The sequence below is a fragment of the Bicyclus anynana genome, chromosome 12 (assembly GCF_947172395.1).
Source record: "Bicyclus anynana chromosome 12, ilBicAnyn1.1, whole genome shotgun sequence".
In the NCBI taxonomy this organism is placed as follows: domain Eukaryota; kingdom Metazoa; phylum Arthropoda; class Insecta; order Lepidoptera; family Nymphalidae; genus Bicyclus; species Bicyclus anynana.
In genome coordinates, this window is record NC_069094.1 from 8,811,520 (window position 1) to 8,832,656 (window position 21,137).

The window sequence follows — 21,137 nt, forward strand, 5'->3', positions numbered from 1 at the left end:
CATTTCATCATACATAGATTTTGTTTTGACCGTTTTGTTATGCTGCTTAGGATGCTGAAGATCTCTTGAAACAGCTTCACAACACTTCACTCCGATGTAATGCACAAAAATACCGAAAACCATACCCTTAATATTTTACAAACGGATCCCTAAATCGAAAAGTGTTCGATTAAGACACCTCGTACCTTTTAAAGACCTATCCAACGGTACCCCGTACTACGAGATATCCTAAAAAAATATTTTTCTAGATTCTATTTTACGACTTTGTTCACATTTTCAATGTACATATTCATGTTAATTTACCGCTTTCTAGTAGTAAGTCTCTGCGCTAAATTGCGGAGGGACAGGCGGACATGACGAAACTATAAGGGTTCCTTGTCGACTACGGAACCCTAAAAAGAGAACTCATGTCTATCATGCATAACTGAGCTTTTTTGGACACCTACAGAGTTCAGTTTTCGTTTCCAAGACTAATCTTGGACGGGAAGATAATGGGTAAGATAGCACCCGGTCGTCAAAAGAGGAAATGGTTGGACGACATTAGAGAGTGGTCCAGACTCGACTACCCACGACGGTAATGCGTTGTGGAAGACAGGAAGGCTTTTCGCATACTGACCGCCAAACTCCGTTGTGGGGATGGCACCGCGCGATGATGTAATTTCGGGATGGCACCGCGCGATGTAACTTCTTTAGAGATTGTTAACGTGTGAGAATTCTAGTTCTTGGTTCTCATTCTTGCTTATATTATTTTGGTGTGAAAATCCGTTTTCATTTACACTAAAGAACAAGAAAGAATGCTCTTGGTTACTCGTAGCTGTAGCAATTTATTCGTTCACTTTAATCACCTCTTACTCTTACGTCAAAAAAATAAACGTGCTAAGTACCTTCACCTACGTGGTTATAGACTTTTTCGACGGCCATTTTCCAATTATTAGTTAAACAAGTATCTGTGAACATGTACCTATCAAATTGTTATGCGGTCATTGGCAACAACAGAAGGTCAGAATGAAGTAAATTACTCCAATTACTTATATTATTTATATCAATGAACTTGATAAGCAAGACAAAAACTTTATGGCACAATTTATCAACTAAGAAACATTTGTTAAGGCTTAGTGAACCTCAAATCTTTTAACCGTGAATAATAATTAAAGTGTTCTTTGCAAAACTGATTGTGAAATAATTAGGAGGTACTTCGAACACGGAATGATGACAAAAACCCCCTTGATTTTTTTTATTTTGCAAGGTTTTGAAATATAACTTCTGCAACAAGATTTTGCTTATATAGAAACCTGAATTTACTTAAAAGTCATATCGATTTAGGTTCTGTTTTTGTTTCTAGATTTCTTTGTTTGGTTATCCGAAACGCATCCTACGATCATGCGCTTTCTAAACTAAATGAATCAGTCGGTTCATACGAATGGTCTGCGTTCGAATCATAACAACAAGTTGAACTGCATCCAAATTCTTCTTCAAATCTATAAATCAATCTCAGTGGTTTTACTGTACGTACCTACTTAAATTCTAAATTTTTTTATATATTATAAGGTTATTACAATAGGTAAGAACCTTCTGCAGAATATCAGAAAAAGATGAACGAATTCACGACTGTAAGCAAGAGGATAAGAGATTTAGGTACCTATAGTCAGATCGGGTAGGTATTTTAAACAATGTAAATAAACAAAAACAGCTGACTCAGGAGTGCTCAACATTTTACTACAGCATTATTTACGAATATTGTCATGAAATAAAACTTCCTTTGATAACCAATATTTTTTTTATTCTATATTCCTATATCCTGTTATTTATCTAACAGATAATGTTTCACTTATATTCAGGGTTCCGTAGTCAATAAAGAACCCTTATAGTTTTGTTTTTTATTATGTATAAGCAAGCATAAGGTATCCTCGACATATTTAAACACATTAATCAAAACGGTTTTCTCGGAGGACGATAAGGGTGATAGCTTCGTACGTTTCTTTTTTGGTGACGGAAACGATAGCAATGCGGAATAACTGCTCCGGCTAGTACCAGGCTCCGCTTCACTCATTTTCGTACTAAACTAAATAAAATTAATAAATTAATTAATTAAACAAATAAAAAACCCGACTGCCTATATGATACAAAAACTGAAAAGAAAAAAAACAAGCTCAGTCCAGAAGTGTAGAAAAAAATTAGAAAACAGTCGGGACCTATTATATTGAATATAATGATTTACGTCTACATTTTTTAATAGGTCCCCACTTTAGTTTAATCAGTTTTTGTATCATTTATGCAGTCGGGTTATTCGTTTATTTAATTATTTTATTTCATAATTTTTAGTTAGATAGATGGTGAATTTCGGATTTATTTGTTACGTTTGTTACAAAGTACGATAGTGTATACCTACGTCCAACCGAGGATAAGTAAATATTCAAAAAAATCTACGGAACCCTCGGTGGGCGAATCCGACTCGCACATGTCGAGTTTTATAATCAATATATTTAATTTAGTCTATTTAAGGTATTTTATAACTACACTTCATAAACCTTATAGTCGTCCGCCTCGCGTATTATGTATATACAATTAATAAATAACGTTTTTCTAATTGTAGTTTTTTGTTGGCCATTATATACTATTTTGAAATTCTCACAAAAAGCCCTTGAATTTGATTCCCTTGTTGCAATATTTAAAAAAAAATCACCTCGATTCTATAGCATCTCACAGTCGTCTTGTTGGTTTTTTTTTAATTTCACCTATCTAAGAACACTTGGGTTATTAAAACAAATCTAAGGATATCTGAATTACGTAAATCCGTTCAGCGGTTTCGAAGATATGAGGTAATAAATAATACATACAAGATACGCGCGAAAAACAAACAACAAATAAACAATAATTAACAACAACAACGAAACGAGAACAAAACGAAATAATAAAAATTACAAAGGAAGAAAATACGCACAACAGTCTGGATTTAGTTAACGAATACTGTGAGGTAGGAGTATTAGTCACAGACAACAAATAAAGTAGTGTTTTGTGCTGTGAAGTGTGTGTGTGTGAAATGTCAAATCTTCTTTCCCTTAATAACACAAAATCAAAAAATTAATCATAGTATAGGGTATTTCTGCAATAAATGAAATGTAAAATTCACATTAAAATAAAAGAAAACATCTTCTTTTGATATGAAAATACGACATTTACAAAAATTATTAAAGTTATTATTTAATTCTATAAATGCACATTTAATACCCATAAAACTCAATATCTTTATTTTTCATAATGGTTTGTGACTCATGTCTGCTTGGGTTCTTTTTATGTCGTTTGTATTGTTTTTGTGCAAACTCTATATATTTAACATAGAGGAATTAGAAATGGAAATGCATCGCACCCAAATGCAGCAACAAAATTGTCTGTCGTTTTTTGAAAGGGACGAGGTAAACTCAGTCATCGAAAATATTTAACAAGAATAAATAATAAAATATTTAACAAGAATAATATAATCTGTACACAGAACGTTAAATTAATGGATCGATGTTCTGTTCGTTCGTTCGTTAGAAGAATAGAATTGATTTTTCTTTTAGATATTGTTTTTATTACAAATTTATTACAAATTATAATTATGTTTTTGACGACCTCCGTGGCGCACTGGTATGCGCGGTGGATTTACAAGACGGAGGACCTAGGTTCGATCCCCGGCTGGGCCGATTGAGAATTTCTTAATTGTGCCAGGTCTGGCTGGTTACCACCCTACCTACAAAACGTACCGCTAAGCGATTTAGCGTTCCGGTATGATGTCGTGTAGAAATCATACCGTCCATCTTAGATTGCATCATCACTTACCATCAGGTGAGACTGAAATCAAGGGCTAACATGTAAAGAATAACAAAAATAAAATAGAAATATTTTCAAATTGAACGTCACGTCATCTTTTACTGAATTAGAAGTTGTTGGCCGTTTTTCATGCCATTGAACTACTTACTACACAAACCGGAATATTTAGGGAGTTTTTTAGACGACGAAAACGATTACAACAATGAAACATCGATACAATCGAACAATCTAACGCGTTTGTTAGTTTTTTTACACGCGTTAGCCGCTCAACTATCCCAGTCGATTTTACAAACACTTCTAAATGCCCCGCTCTATATAGATAGATCGTTGATTCTTTGACAGAGAGGTAACGTCTTGCGAGGTAGGTCCTTCTATTATTGGTCCGAGATAATTAATTTATTGTTTGTGAATCCGGGCTCAAAAGGGCTAGAACCCAGAGCCGTAAAGCTTATTATTAAAAATACAATGTATGTGAATCGAAACGAAAAGTGTCGCCCTAAAAGAACCTTTTTGAGAAGTGATATTGTTGTGTAAAAAGCCTAAAGTTGTGGACTATAGTGAGAAAAAAATGTCGTCTTGCAATTTTTTCGCTAGTTAAAACGTTTTCTTCCTTGTACCTTGTATAGGTAATGTATATAAATAAATATTAGATCTCGTGCCGTTCTCGGGAACACACTTGGCGATTAATTTTATTTTTATAATGGTTTTCATATCAAAGTAAAAAATAACAATTTTATCATAAGAATAAATATATATTCTGATATTGGTACCTACCTATAATCATTAAAAACCCATATTCGGCTCACTGTTGACCACGAGTATCCTATCAGAATGAGAGGGGTTATGCTAATATTTCACCACCCAATGCAGATTGGCAGACTTCACACACCAAGAGAATTAGGAAATTCTCAGTATCCTATAATGACATTTATATTTGAACCTACATTACAACCACAAACTTTTTGTTAACACTATACTTATAAGTACTTTGTGCGTCAATTCGCCATCAAAAATACATGAAGTACCTACTACTAAGTACCTCGTAAAGTTTCAAAGTCAATTTTTTTTTATATAACAAAAAATTGTGAGCCTTGGTCTATAAACCACTAAAGCACTCCAAATATGAGTAGCTTTGTACCTAAAGTTGATATTATGTCACGTTTGAATTACATTGATGAGGTTTTGTATTATGGACTGCCGTTGATAGAATTTATTAGGAACGCAGACCACGTTCCGTGTTAATAAATAATCGCAAATCGTGAGCTAATTACGGTACACCAATACGGTAAGGTTTGGTCACTAGCACCTGGGTTTGATTCACTATGATTGAAAAATGACCTCAAACACGTCTTGTAGTCAAAACCAAAACTTTGTTATAAGTAAACAGTAAGTAATATTCGTAGAAAACGTGTTTCTTTTTTTAAAAAGAATACTTTCCATATTAATATTCCCCTCCAACTAGTCTGAGAAGACTGTGCTAGGAGTGGGTACGACAATAGATTACCGTAAGGACTCAATACAAACCTATGTTGGACCACTAAATACGTAATTGGACAAGGAATTTTCCAGTTTTTCCTTATTGTGCATACCCTAGTTAAAAACCTTAGGCATGGCACTGAATACCCAATAGTATTACCAGTTTCTGCGTCATTGATCCAGTGCCTTAGCCTATGCAGCGTCTGCGAAGTTCTGGGGTTTGCTATAAAATACTGAGTTTTTCTTTCTTACAAGTTGACTAAAATTTTCGCAGTCCGGAGTTGCGAACAGTTACTACTTCCGTGTCTCCGAGAGCACGTTCAGCCGGTCCCGGTCATTATTATCATTGATATCTGATCATCATCATCATTAACAACCCATATCCCATTCACTGTTGAGCACGAATCTCCTCTCTGAATGAGAGGGGATAGGCTAATCATCCACCACGCATCGTAGAGATTTAAGAGAATGCAGGTTTTCTTACGATGATTTTCCTGCACCGTTTGAGACACATGATCATTAATTTCTTAAAATGAACATAACATGAGGTGAGGTGTGGTGGTGAAATGAGGTGCTTGCCCCGGACCGGATTCGCACCTACGCCCTCTGAATCAAAAATAGAGGTTATATCCACTGGGCTATCACAGCTCAACACATCATTGATTAATATTATGCCCGCCATCCCAAATTGTAGCAGCATGGTCCAAACTCATTTCTCCTCTTCTATAAGGACAGAGAGACTCTAGAGTTACTGTATTGCGCCGATAGAATTGGCTGACAATGATGATTACCAGTTTAATAAGCTTGATAGACCTTAGGTAGCAACACAATATTTCACTGAACCACACCAGTCTCATATTAGTAGATACGTAATGCAGCGGTTATTTTTATAAAATAATTTATATTTTCCGGTGTTACTCTGAACACAAAGGGACGTGTCATGCCTTCGCATTACGCGTTGCACACGATGCTTAGATGAAAACAGTACAATACGGTAATGATGATAGCATCAATCATAAGCCTTACTGTTGTAGGTACTTAAATGACAAAATATGTGGCTACGTTCCATTGTAAAGATGATATTTACTTGGAAAACGTACGAAGTTTTTCGTGACACAACCATTTTTAGTACTTTTTGCTTGTTCATATCTTAACAACATTTTTTAGTGGGTACTTTTTATCTTATAGCTTTATTAAAAAAGGCATTCTACTTTTATCGGATTACGTCAGGCTTTTTTATTTGCCACACTTAGCAGGCCACTAACATGAGAATCTCTGACCAAGTAGGTACCCACGTAGATAGGCGTAGACAAAAAATATTCAACACCACTATTTGATTTGAAATAATACAATACAGAGCTCTTTATTTGATCTTCACTTCTGTTCTACACAGAATGTTCTATTCATAGATACTCTTATATGTATCTAAGGATATCTTACTAAAAATACAAAATATTTAGAAATTAAATCGAAATGATATTACAACTTAAATAGTTTATTTAACGGATAATCGATGAAAATGCAGAATATAATTACATCTTGGGTTTATTATAAATTCGGTATCTAGTTAGTGAGAATGATTATCTAAGCGCAATAACTAGATAGTTGGGTAGATATGATTAACTTATTCCAAAAAAATATTTGTATATGTAATAGTTTGAATCCTGAAAACCACAGAGGAATCAGGATATCACTGGGCGATGCTAATACTCGAAGGTCCTACCTAGATATATGCGATTGGTTTTAAGAGTTCAATCGGTGAGGTTACAACTAGGGTTGCCAACTATACTGTTTTTTTACTAAATTGTACTTTTTCCTGTTGAACAAAAATAAAGTATACAAAATACTGTTTTCAGAATCGAAATGCAGACACATTATTATGTGTTCTACTTAGACGCTCACAAATTTGTTTTTATTTAGTCAGTGGGCCACCTCATTTACTGAGAGTTTTTCAGTAATGAATGCTAAATGGCGGGAGGATAGAAATACAGCATCTGTCAATTTAATAAAATTTAATAAGTTTTTTAAAAAGATTGTAAATTAATAAATTGTGCGAGAAGCTCTGAAAAATATGTATTTAAAACAATAGATAAATAAAATACTGTAAGTTTTTCTAAAATACTGTTTAATATCTTCATAGACCTGAATATACTTTACTTCTTGTAAAAAACGTTGGCAACCCTAGTTACAACGGTAAAACGTAAAATAAAGAGACCATTATGTACAACACAACCGCAAGGTCACCCAACGATAAAAAGCGCATAAATGAGCGCATAGGACTTTCTAAATAACAAACAATAATATAATCACCAAAATCTGTGCCGATTTTATCGCACAATACGGATATAGGTAAACTATACAAAATTACATAAGTAAATAAATAAATGATCATCCATTAAAAAAATGAGAAAAAGAATCGTTATAATAATAGCTGTATCTACCTACATTGGTAATTGGTATACGTAAGTAGGTACATAATAATATAATAAGTTAGGTAACTTCACTATACCTATCCTATACGAAATCTTAGTATGGAAATCCGTATTTTCGGCTTTACTCAACGATAAGCAACCTATTAATTTATTTTTCAAAGAAAAACGAACTGTCTTCCAATAACCTACCTATGTAGTTAGGTACCTATATTCAAGCCTTCTGTGAAAAATATTCATTTAAAAGTACTAAAGTAAAAAAAAAAATCAACCGACTTCAAAAATATAAAACATACAGACTAAACTAAAAAGCGAAAAATAATATAATTCTATATATCATATAATGTACTAACTGAAGATCAGTTTGAAGGCATACACGTTGAATTGAGAACTTCCCTCTTTTTTTAAAGTCGGTTAATAATATTATCGGATCAGTAGTTTTATCAGAATCACGAACATACAAACGAGTCAATAGTAGGTACTTCCTTTTTTAAGTCAGTTAAAAATCATTCAACTTTTGTTACAGCACCCGAGCTGGCCTATGGTGAAGATTTTGGCTATGACGGAGATTTAGGTAAGCATCTTTCATTTATGCCTATGAGTAGGTACAGATTTTTTGTGCTGCCTATAAAATTGTTTGCAAAGAATAAGACAAACAACAGACAGACGCCTAATTAACGTAGATAGACAGTGAAGAAGTTATAAAAATCATAAAATAAGATTTTGAGTCGATTCTCTATTGCTGATTTTTTAATATGATTATATTATCTTCACTTGTAACTATGTATGTAAGAAAATCAAATCTTGGAATCTTAATTTGACCAACTTCCCGGTCTTTGATTAGGATGAAATTTTGCACACGCTCTGAGTTCTGATGACAATACATAACTAGCTAAGAAACGTCATTACAAATCCAATATGGCGGCCTCCCCAAGATGGCGGACTGGCTGTTTGAAATCTACCCCCATGATATGGATATCAAATGCAACGATTTGCTGTCAGAAATATAAAAAAATAAGTCATGTGACTTAAATCCAATATTTGTAATTTTTAGTACGTGCTAAAAGCGTGTTTTTTAGTTATTTAAACTATTTAAAGATATTTTATACTAAATGGAGTACAATTTATGGTACAAAGCAATGATGAAGTCCAGATCAGGCGCGCTTGCGTGGAAGATGCCTCTTGCCTTGAAGGTGAATCATACGTGTCAGGAAACAAACGCCGGAAGGGAAATCCACATCTTAGCTGTTCTAATTAGAATCGTTGATGCGAAACATTTGCGAGTCGACTGGATCTCAACAATAAAAGGATGCCAGTGTTCACGGCGTCTCGACGTTCTGTGCTAGAATAAAGATGGTGGAACAGTCTGTACGAGTCATCATCATTTTTCTTTTTCATTATCATTAACTCGCCATTGAGCACGAGTCTTCTCTCAGAGGAGAGAGAGAGGTTAGGCCTTAGTCCACCACGTAAAATAGGCCACTAGCCTAATGCGGTTTGGCAGACTTCACACACGCAGAGAATTGAGAAAATTCTCAGGTATGTGGGTTTTCTCACGATGTTTTTTCCTTCACCGTTTAAGACAAATGATATTTAATTTCTTGAAATGCACATAACTGGAAAGTTGGAGGTGCTTGCTCCGGACCGGATTCGAACCTAGGCCGAACCGAAGGCAGAGGTCATATTCACTGGGCTATTTTCATTCGGGAGAAGTAAAAGCAGGTTAATACCCGAAGTAAACTGTAATACATGAGATTTACGTCATCTATAAAAATAAAACTATTTGTTTATTTTTCAACTGCCTCGTTGGTACAGTGAACAAAAGGTCCTGCCCCCCTAGCCAAGTGGCACGTCGATTCTCTTTCTACGATGTATGGGAATAACATTTGCTATCGACAGGTCACGTGGTCAAGATCTGTCATTCCCATACATTTTTCTAGTTTTCGAAACGTTAGCGATCGTAGAAAGAGAATCGACATGCCACTTAGCTAGGAGGGCTGGTACGACTACTGCGTCGAGTTTTGAAGGTTTTCTAAAACCTTAAAAACTCGACGTTTGTGGTGTTACACTCCCGTGCCTGGAAGAACCAGTCATTGTCATAACACCTATTGTGATAATAGTTAAAACATAATCATCTTATATTAAGCCGCTTCAATGCGAGTGTCCAAACTCCATTTATCCTCCCTCCATAGAGGAACGGAAAGGGTCTCGTTAAAATAAATTGATAATTATGATGAAATATTTTTCAGGGCCAAGATATTGGGGTGACAGGTACCAGGAATGCAGAGGCAAACACCAAAGTCCAATCAACATAAACATTTTGCGGGTAAAGCAAGTCGCGCTGCCCGATATCACGTTCATCGGCTTCGATGACCCCATAGATGATGTGCATGTCACCAACAATGGACATACAGGTCAGATTCATGGTGCAAATTAATATTTTACATCATCTAGCTAATATTATAATATTCATACTAAACTTTGTGCCCCGAAATAAGTCCCGTAGACGCGGCGGGACATATTTCGGGGACATTCATTGTCACTTATGTAAGGCGCTATCAATTCTTGTTCAGGTTTTAGCCGCTGGACTTCTTTCGTGACGCGGAGTCTACCTTATCCTATCTAACATTATAAATGCGAAATGTTACGTTTGAACGTTGAACGCATTAACTACTAAACCGATGGCGATTTTAAAAATTCTCTCACCAACGGAAAGCTACATTAATCTGCGAGTTGCATAACTTATTTATGAAAACTGTTTCCTATATCATAAGATAGATTAGATAGATAGAGTTTGTTTAGTTGAACGCGCTCCCAGAACCCGTGATCCCAGAAACTACTGGTCCGATTAGAAAAATTCTTTCTGTGTTAGATAGCCAATTAATCGAGGAACGCTATAGGCTATATATTATGCCCGTATTCTTACGGGAACGAGAACCACGCGAGTAAATCCGCGCGGCGTCATCTAGTCATAAGATAAATTAATTCAAGAATTTTTGCTTCTGCATCCCTAGTGATTTGAGAAGAGGTTTAAAAATTGTCTAAAAATATAAATCATCCAGTTTTCAAGTGTGTTAATCTGTGATTATTTTTAATTTTCCAGTTCTAATCGAAGTGGAAAACGAGCCCCATCCACGAGTTAGTGGGGGTCCTCTCGACGGCAGCTACGTGTTCAGTCAGATGCATTTCCACTGGGGCGACAATGATACTTTTGGTTCGGAGGATAAAATTAACCATAGAAGGTTAGAATTAAACGTAACAATAGCCAATGCTGAAGACTAGCTATCCAATACAGTGTATTGTCTAATTGTGTCATCTTTTCTAGCGTTGCTAAGCTGTGTAAAGTCCGGCCGTTCGGAGATTAGTAATCTTTTATATTTTGACAGGTCGACGATGTAACATCAAACAACAAACAGACAGACAAAAAAACGTGGCAATTGTAATAGGGTACTTGACTCATAGCAAATTTAATTTAAACAATATTAATTCCGCATAATACTTGGAACATAGGTCCGAAATATATCGATGTTAATTATTAAAAGGATTTCTGATAAAACTTAATATAAAATCGTGTATTTTTCAAATTTTCCTAACGTCAAAAACGCTGTCATCCATTTTGTGACGTCACAATACTTGATGCACTAAACGTCAAACTAATTGTTAACTAATATTTTTGTCAAACAATCCGTTTGTAAGGCCTAGTTCGTACTACTTTAGTGTTTAAGTCGAGTAAGAACGATTTTTGGGCGGTAAATCCAAAAAATTTTCGTACTTGACTAAAATATTAAAGTAGTCCGAACTAGGCTTTAGGGATTTGTTATATAGTGACGTCAAGAAAAAGTTGAACAGTTGAGTATAGATCATCATCACATCATGGCCGACAGGCGTTTTGGCACGTATTGTCAAAAAAATATTTAAAAACTAAAATTTTCATGTACTCACATCTCAAAAAAATATGTTTTTCTTTCTATCTAGTAGAATGATAATGAACTATTTCAGACCTTTAAAAAAAGTGTCAACTAGCCCTAACATTGAATATGTTTGTCTCATTCGCATGACCTGTCAGAAACGCAATCACTGTGCTGCCGGACTTTAATGCAGATTTTAAAGCAATTAACACTCACGTCGCTTTTATCGACGTTTGTAACTAATATTATATATACTTGACGGCATTTTGTAGTCTTTTTTTCTCATTCAGAGATTCTACAAAACAAAGTGATTGTTGTAGTATAATGTTGATTTTCATACATATGTAATTGTACATGCATAATATCATCAAACCTCATTCCTGTAGGGATAGGCAGAGACCACGTCTTTCTAATTGCTATACGACTTTTGCATATCTCTCCCTTGCTTTTTCATTTTCATAATTACATATGTGTAACTAACAAATATACATACCTACCTACCTATGCTTAATTATCTTAAGATGACAAATAATTTAGAACCTAATAAGTTTAAAATGTTCTATGTAGGTAAATACTGTAATTAATTGTTACGAAATTAACATACACTAGTTATTTGTCGTAAGTATAATTTTCAATCTTCGCGACATCTTTTCGTCCAAAATTCCTCATTGCCTGAAGGCGAAAGTCTTCGAACAGTGCGTGTTGCCAGTGATGACTTACGGATCCGAGACCTGGTCGGTTTCTCTGAGTGATCGAATCAGAAATGAGGAGATCCGCACAACAAAGTCACTGATATAGCTCAGCGAGTCGCGAAGCTGAAGTGACAATGAGCAGGCCATATAGTTGGAAGAGTCGATGGACGTTGGGGTCCCAAGGTGCTGGAATGGCGAACCCGCACCGGAAAACGCAGGGTCGATCTCCACTAGGTGAACCGAAGACATCAAGCGGGTTGCAGGGAGCCGCTGGATGATCGCGGCTCGAGACCGTTTTGTTTGGAAGTCCATGCAAGAGGCCTATGTCCAACAGTTGACGTCCATCGGCTGTTAATGATGACGATGAAGATGATAATTTTGCAATGGCTTTGCAAGTTTTTTTTTCATTCGCATATTCACATTAAGACTTCCTTCTTGAATAGAATTAAATGGATAATATTATTTATCTATTATTATTTATTAGTAACCTTGTGTACGAGTCTCACGACTATTATATAAGAATGTATAAAACATGTAGATGTAGATTATACATTGTACGGCTATTGAATAATAAATTAATACAATGTACATACTTATTTTCAGTTTCGCAATGGAGTTGCACATGGTGTTTTACAAGGAACACTACAGATCGATCCAACAAGCGGTGAAACATTCCGATGGTTTAACGGTCCTTGCATTCTTTTACGAGGTAAGTATCTACATAGGTGTTATTTAATAGTAGATTAAATAACACCTATGTAATACACGGGGCTAAAAAGACCCATTTTAAACGAGGTATTTTTAGGTTACGATCCGTATGGCCAGGCCGCAAATAGAAACCGAGTTTAAAATGGGTTTAATTCCGCGTGTTATAATATACTTTTCACTACGATAGCGAGAAAATAAAATAACTTGAACCCTTAGTAGTGAAGACTCTTTTTTATATTTCATACTCTACTACTCGTAAACACCTACCTGGGTAGGTACTAGGTATATGAAAATGAACTGTTAGTTTTGAATTCAAACTCTTTAGCTCTCCCGAAGAGGCCGTACAGACTACTTTAGTATTTTAGTCGAGTACGAACAATTTTTGGGCAGTACCTAAATCCAAAAATTGTTCTTACTCGACTATAAAAATTTTAATAAAAAAAATACAACCGACTTCAAAACCTAAAAACGTACCCACTAAACTAAAAAGCGAAAAATAACATCATAATATGTTCTACCTGCTGTATGAAGTCGGTGCTTAGCCGGTGATGTATTAATTCAAGCCATGTGAGCATATCTTATAGATTTAGATTTTGCAGACAGTGTTGTTTCATGTGGTCCTGTCAGAAATGGCTTAAATTAAGACAACACCGGCTAAGCACCGACTTCATACTGATCAGCAGGTAGAACATATTATGATGTTATTTTTCGCTTTTTAGTTTAGTGGGTACGTTTTTAGGTTTTGAAGTCGGTTGTATTTTTTTTATTAAAATTTTTATTATTTTTCAATTTTTAGTGTAAAATTTCATCTCAAACGAATACATCAGACCCCTAATGACAGTCACAACCCATCTTGGTACAAAATTCTCAGCAATACAAATTAATCAAGCCCAAGCACAAGGTAGCTACCGTAATCCCTTTCCCTTTTCCCTTCATTGACCTTGGTCTTCATCATCAGACCCCTAATAACAGACACAACTCATCTAGGTAGAAAGTTCTCAGCAATACGAATTAATCAAGGCCAAACACAAGGTAGTTACTGTAAACTGTTAAGGAGTTCCCTTAATTGTCCTTGGTCGTCATCACCAAACCCCTAAATGACAGTCACAACCTATCTATGTGGAAAGTTCTCATTAATACAAATTAATCAAGCCCAAACACAAGGTAACTGCTGTAAATCGCCAAGGAGTTCCCTCGTCTGTTTTATGACTCAATCATCAGATCGATTTTAAACCTTCATAATTTTGTATTTCTCAAAGGTACTAAATGGAAAAGTTTACAAACACACTAGACACCCATATAATTTTCGAAAGTTCCCCTCAATTTCTCCAGGATTCCATCATCAGATCTAGTCATGATGGCAATGGGACCAAATGGGGACTATACCGTTTCAAACAAAAAAAGAATTTTTGAAATCGGTCCAGGCGTCTTTGAGTAATCGGTGTACATACATAAAAAAAAAAAAAAAATACCGACCGAATTGAGAACCTCCTCCTTTTTGAAGTCGGTTAAAAGTACCTAGTCCGAATTAGGCCGAAGTGTCTGCAACGATTAGTTTTAGAATAAAAGCGAAAGATTTAGTTAAGGGCGGTGAAAGAAAGTTATCATGATGCAGACTTAAGCTAGAATGCCAGATATCTAATTATGTAGGTACCTACTGTAGAGGTTTATCAAAATCCGTATATTAGGTTTCGTGTAAAATAATATGAATGCACCTTCAAGATTCGTTCTAAAATCTATATGTAAGTCGTATTCGTAATATCGTACGTGGTATTGTCGTTATTTCAATTTATTTATATTACCTAATTAATAATTCCCAAGCAGATATCTCTTGTTCGATTATCACTCATTCTAATAAGTTACCTCATAAATAATGAGAATGATTGTTGGTGCTTTATTAATAAGTGAACTATCCAACAGCTACGTAGGTACCCATTGGGTATAAATCTTTTTGATTAATTGGATGTAAGAATTTTCATTATCCTCAGGCACTGAGGATTTTTAGACGAAAAGAATGTGGGGGATTTTCTCGACCGAGCTAACTTCAATGAAGTAACGGGGTTTATTACTAAGATCCAAATTCCTATGAATTGGCTGATGAGGCTGGGCCCTTCGATTCGATCTAAGTGTCCCGCCCATTGCCGCTTTAGCTTCGCAACTCGCTGAACTATGTCGGTGACTTTGTTACTTCTGTGGATCTCCTCATTTTCTAATTCGATGGCCCGCTAACTGACTCTGGAGCTTTCTTATGAGGCCCATAGTTAGCGACCAAGATCACGGATCAGTAGGTCATCGCTGGACACGCACTAATCAATGACTTCCGTTATCGGGCACTGAGGAATTTTGGACAAAAATATGTCGCAATTTTTTTTAAAACCTGACCCAACTATAATATAATACTCGCCTTGTCTATAATTCTAACTGCAGAGCTTTCAACAAAAAGTAGGTAAAGCATTACATGAGCATTAAACATGATCTTTGACCTGCAGACCCCTATAAATACTACAGGTATTTAAAAATGGGCTGACGATGATGATAATTGTAGTCTTTTTTGTAGTTAGACCGTCACAAGCATCCCGCCTACGACGACATGACGTCAGCGCTTCAGAACGTGACCGACCCGCACTCCAGTGTGGTGATGAGCAACCCCTTCTCCTTCCTCAACATCCTCCCGCTGGACCTGCGGCGATATTTCACCTACCGAGGCTCCTTGACCACGCCTCCTTGCTCCGAAGTGGTGATATGGCTAGACTTCGAACAGCCAATACGGCTGGCGCATGATCAGGTATTAATTACATGGATATATATTAACAGATTAGTAAAAATAAGTCGACCCCCCACCAGGTGGACTGACGACATCAAGCGAGTCGCAGGGATTCGCTGGATGCAGGTGGCTCAGTATCGTGATGTTTGGAAGTCCCTACAAAAGGCCTATGCCCTGCAGTGGACGTCCATCGGCTAATATGATGATGATGATGAAAAATAAGTAGGTAATAATGAAGTAAAAATTTTGCCAACTTTACAAGTCTTTTAAGATTTTTGAATAAATGCTTAAACTAGCCAGGAATATAATGTAGAAAAAGTTTACTTAGGAAGAAAAAAAATATTGTGTTGTCTGTTAAATGAAACTTTTAAAGTCTATGCAACTCTTGAGGGATCATTTCTGGAGTGAATATTTAAGATTTTATTTAGATGAACAGATTATATCCATCTATTACTCCACCAGCTAATAGTTCTACCTATAATAATCATCATAATTGAAGCGAATAATGATTTTTTATTTAACTTTCCATGTGCTTGGACCAAATATTAGAAATTAAATTAGAACCACTTTCTGAAGATCTATTGGATTTACATTTAGTAAATTACGGAATACAATTTTATGCAACTGGTATTTTAAATTAATAGGAAGTTGACGTAGGAACTCCTAAACTAAACAAGATGAACTCAAGTTCTCAAGTATCTTGATCACTTTTTTGAGCTCACACTCGAGTCTCCAGAGTTCATAAGAAAACTAATGTATTTGTTTTTCACTTTACAGATCGAGGCATTCAGGGAACTGCGTTCGGCGAATGGAAAAATTACACACAACTTTCGACCGATACAACCGATCGGCGACCGCGTAGTGTTCTACAACGTCGACAATAATTACTTTGCGTATAACGAAATTGATGACCCCGACGAATCCGGACCTGGAAGTACCAGAAAACGGGGAAAAAATTGTAGCCATAAGATTAGGTTAAGCTTTCTAACTTATGTATTTATATTAATAGGTAGCTATATTAGGACATGATGGAAAGTTAAAAATGTTGGAAAAAGTAGAAACAAATTAAATTAGTTTGTTGAAAGGAAATTAGCAACAAATATTAGGAAAGCTCGCACATTGTATTTTACTAAGTTTGAATTTTTGATTGAAACTAAATTAGATAGCAAAAAAGACGTTATATATTAATAATACTTAATAATAAAGTGATTTGATGGTATTTGTATCTAGTGCCAAAAAAAATGTGAATATTAAAATTAATGCTAATAATTTAGAAGTAATTTATTAGCTAAATTAACGAAACTATGATTCTAAATTCTAGTAGGCTATCAATTTATTTAATTAATAACAAGCTTATAGAAGAAACAAAAATATATCACAGAGGAAACATACCATAATGCCGTAGATTTGTAAAACAATAGACAGTGTGTAGTCGCAGTATTCGTAAACCGTTTTAAGTGCCCCTGAAATGGGAGCCCTTGACGCATCGCTACGCTACAATAAGTACACTTGTCTGCGTGTCAGCGAGTGTAATTAGCTTAGATCTTACGCTCACATAGTCACAGAAGTGGCTTACGTTTGGAGTGAAAAATTGTTGTGTTGCAGGTCTATAGGTTATGAGTCTAAGCTTTAGACTCTCTTTAATGGCCAAGACTATTCAATATAAATAGATTTTTGGTTCAAGCTACATATACAAGCTATTAATACATTTTTACTTAGTTTTGTGTAAATATTAAAAATTTAAATATCCATTTCCAGTCAATTGAAATAACATGAACAATATTTCATTTTCCCTTCTGAGTAAATGTGAAGTCTGTGCTAGGATACCAATCTAAAAGGTTCAAGATATCTAGGACATCCTGACACAGCCCAGCCCTTTAACTTTAAAGCTATTGAGGCTCATTCACATAACATGGTACATAGTTATATTGTTAGACAAAATGTTTCATAATATGTGATTAATGATTATGAATAAAGTATATAATTTGTAAGGGATGTAATAAAATTCTTATTTATAAGGTATCTAAGAAAAGTACTGAGCTGTGATAAGTAACAATTTATTTTGATATTAATGTTCATTTAATAAACTAGACTTTATGCACTTATGTACATGTTTTTATTTTTCCTACTGTTATGTATTTAGTAAGACTAAAGTGTTAAGTTAGTCTTACTAAAGGAGGCTTCGAAAAATAATGACGCAAAATACTATAATAACCAACATTACATTAGTCTGTGAGGTTGTCAGATTACATTGGTTGTGTATATTTAGCCAAAGCTGTAACCACTTTACTATTAAGAGCCAATTAGGGTACTATTTGGCTATGCTAGCATTCCACCTATCCCACCCACAACTAGCTCAGGTGACAATGCTTCTCAGCAGCAAAGCAATGATATTAATAATCTGTTAGCAAATTTTCAAGTGTCTCTCTGCTTTCTCCTAAAGCCTCTCTATCCGCTATTTTGCTTACTAAAGTTAAGAAATCTATCTTTCTATTGAAAAGCAGATAAGAACTATCTGCTTTTTTTAAAAAAGAATATTTGCCATATTTTTTTATAATATGGCCAATATTCTCTTTCTCCTCCAACTAGTCGGGAAAAACTGTGCTAGGAGCGGGTACGACAATAGACCAACAAGTGAGGATTCACCACCCTCGATGATGATCCAACCGCTCTTACCTGAGCTATGAGGCTTTTAATGCTTTTAAGGTAATCTTGGGTAGGTTATTGAAAGCGGCCACTAAATAATATAAACATTTAAATTCACAAGCATGTTTATTTTTGCTTAATAATATAAATTAATTGTACCTTAATACTGTAGTTTTTATTTCAATCCTCATCTGCTACTCTATTTTCATTCATAGTCACCATAGCACTCAGATTTTCTTCATTGCCGTGCCTCAGTCTCTCCCATATTAGTTCAGCTATTGCTTTCTGTGTTCTTCTCTCCAGTTTCTCTAACTTCTTGGAGACATCTCTCTTCAAATCCCAATCAGGTTTACGAGGTGCAAGACTTGATATATCTAAATCTTGTAAGACTACCTGTAATTTTATAAAACAAAAAATTTTAATAAAAATACAACCGACTTCAACACCTAAACCAAACGTGAAACATAAGAGAGAGAGACGAATATCTTAGCATTCCATGGATTCACCGTGCAGGTGCCGGGTCCATCACGTGGTAGAGAGAAAAACACCAAGCAAAATCCAGGACTTGTGACTACTGAATGTAGGGTTAAGGAATTCCTTGACAATCGATCAACACTCCCCTTCTCTGCTCGTGTTGTTCTCCTTACCTATCCATAGGGAGAACAACACTTGATATATCTAAATCTTGTAAGACTACCTGTAATTTATTGCAACAAATAATTTTTAATAAAATAAATTAAACCGACTTCAACACCTAAATCAAACGTGAAACATAACAAAATAATGTTATTATATTCTACATATTAATTTGAAGACGGTGCTAAGCCGGTGTCATGTTAATTTAATCCATTTTTGAAAGAACCACATGAAAGAGCTCTGTCTGAAATACCTTAATATTAATATTAATATTTTTAACATTCATAAGTGGATTAAATTAATATATCATCAGCTTAGCACCATCTAGCTTAATTTATTATTCTGGACATTCACAAACTATGTAATAAAAAAAAATGGTTTGTTATGTGTGATTTTGAAAGATTCTTTAGAGGTTGAAACTATAAAGAATTCACAACACGAACTAAGAAATATCATAAACAAGAATGACAAAACTATTAAATAACATGGAAAAATAGTAGTACCTTTTCTTTGCCTGCTTCAACTATATCTTTGACTTCTTCTTCAACTAAAGACGGTGCAGCATCCAACAGCTTCTCTTTTTGTAAGTTTTCATCTTGTGGTTGATAACTTCTAAACTTTGGCCTAAAACATTTACAAGAATGAATGAGACATTTTTTAAACAAATTGGCATTTATATTTTTTACATGAACAATGTACTTTAACTTAAACAATACACATCACTATCTAGCCCCAAAGTAAGCATACAGAGTAGCTTGTATTATGGGTACTAAGATAGTTGATATAATAATATTAATATACATTTATATACAACATATAAATACTTATTTAATATAATATAATGTATAAATACACACAGACACTGGAAAATACCCATGCTCATCACACAAATATTTTCCAGTCCGTCACCCAACACCACCACCACCACCCAACCCATAAACTCTGTGAATCCATTGCACCACGGAGGATGTCAAAAGAGCAAATTAGTTTGTCCACTTTTGGAAGGTTTTGGATGTAGTAGTAAATTGTACAAGCTTTCGGCAGTTGACAGTTGACAGAGGGTTTTTTCTTATGTTCTATTATCCTCATGCAATCAGTTGACAGACTATGAGCAGAGGTGTTGTAAGGAAATTTGGCGGTTAAAAGCAATCTTAATCTTCGGGAGCAGCTCCATGTAAATGTCATAATATATGATTCTAAAACTAAAAGAATGAAAAGAACAAAAGAATTTCAAGAATTTTCATTCACAAAATGAACCGCCAGTTTATACCTACTATATTTGTAGTTTTCTATACTTACTTGGGAAGGACAACTGAATCTTTAGATGTTTCTTCTTTAATGTCTTCAGGGTTGGGAAGCTTTCGTTTGAGGTTTTTAAGTCTCTCTTTTCGTTTCAGGGCCTGTTCTTCTAAATTTCCTACTCCCTCCATCGTGTCTAATATTACCATAATAATGTTAAACTCGGTATTTGTTTCACAATTCTTGTTTACGGTGGAGATTGTTGGTTATTTTTTCACTTTACTTCTAGGCCATCTATAGTATGTTGTTATATAAATATATATGAATGACAATGACCATTCCTCTTCCTATTCTTAATTTTCTGATTTCTTCACAATTACTGTCTCAGAACTATAACATAATATTAATTTTGTAAACAAAATTGTTAGGTTATTTTTCATTTAATTATGACAGTGAAGTGACAGGTGTCAGTGTGACTGTGATGTAAATCGTAATAGATAATAGAGATTTTTTTCTTACTCTTTCTCATAGGGAAACAGCAAAGGTATTATACCGTACAGCCATGTCTTCAGTTTATAAAGTACCGTAATAGAGATTGCTATTATGTTAATGTGTAATCGAATTATTAACACCGATTAACGATTCTCAGGCCCTAGTATAAGATATCGATTAAAGTAAATTTATAGTACTAGATCCGGCTTATGAAATATTTATACCCTATTACCCTATATATTTATTTGGGATGAGAAATATAGAAGATATTCACATCGACACATTGCAAATTGTAAAATTGCACCCGGTGAGTATTAAATGATTATTTGTTTTATTG

General features: G+C 34.8%; 2 protein-coding genes across 3 annotated transcripts in view; one reads left to right on the forward strand and one right to left on the reverse strand.

Moving 5' to 3' along the window:
• LOC112055113 (putative carbonic anhydrase 3) overlaps positions 1 to 17,892 on the forward strand; it is a 33,576-nt gene extending 15,684 nt beyond the window's left edge. The window contains exons 2-7 of the mRNA XM_024095117.2: positions 8,242 to 8,289; positions 9,965 to 10,129; positions 10,819 to 10,957; positions 12,919 to 13,024; positions 15,581 to 15,808; positions 16,565 to 17,892. Of these exons, the coding sequence (XP_023950885.2) occupies positions 8,242 to 8,289; positions 9,965 to 10,129; positions 10,819 to 10,957; positions 12,919 to 13,024; positions 15,581 to 15,808; positions 16,565 to 16,816 (938 nt within the window). The 3' untranslated portion in view covers positions 16,817 to 17,892. The remainder of the gene's footprint in view (positions 1 to 8,241; positions 8,290 to 9,964; positions 10,130 to 10,818; positions 10,958 to 12,918; positions 13,025 to 15,580; positions 15,809 to 16,564) is intronic.
• LOC112055111 (coiled-coil domain-containing protein 12) lies at positions 16,595 to 20,780 on the reverse strand. Of its 2 annotated transcripts, XM_052884558.1 has the most exons (4): positions 20,369 to 20,780; positions 19,573 to 19,693; positions 18,593 to 18,826; positions 16,595 to 16,715 (listed from the first exon to the last, which is right to left on the reverse strand). In XM_052884558.1, exons 1-3 carry the CDS (start codon positions 20,515 to 20,517, stop codon positions 18,614 to 18,616), a joined length of 483 nt encoding a protein of 160 aa, XP_052740518.1. In that variant the 5' UTR covers positions 20,518 to 20,780; the 3' UTR covers positions 16,595 to 16,715; positions 18,593 to 18,613. The 2 variants fall into 2 exon arrangements, with proteins under 2 accessions (XP_052740518.1, XP_023950883.1); XM_024095115.2 differs by lacking the exon at positions 16,595 to 16,715 and having other exon boundaries at positions 18,541 to 18,826.
• Between the last annotated feature and the right edge of the window lie 357 nt (positions 20,781 to 21,137).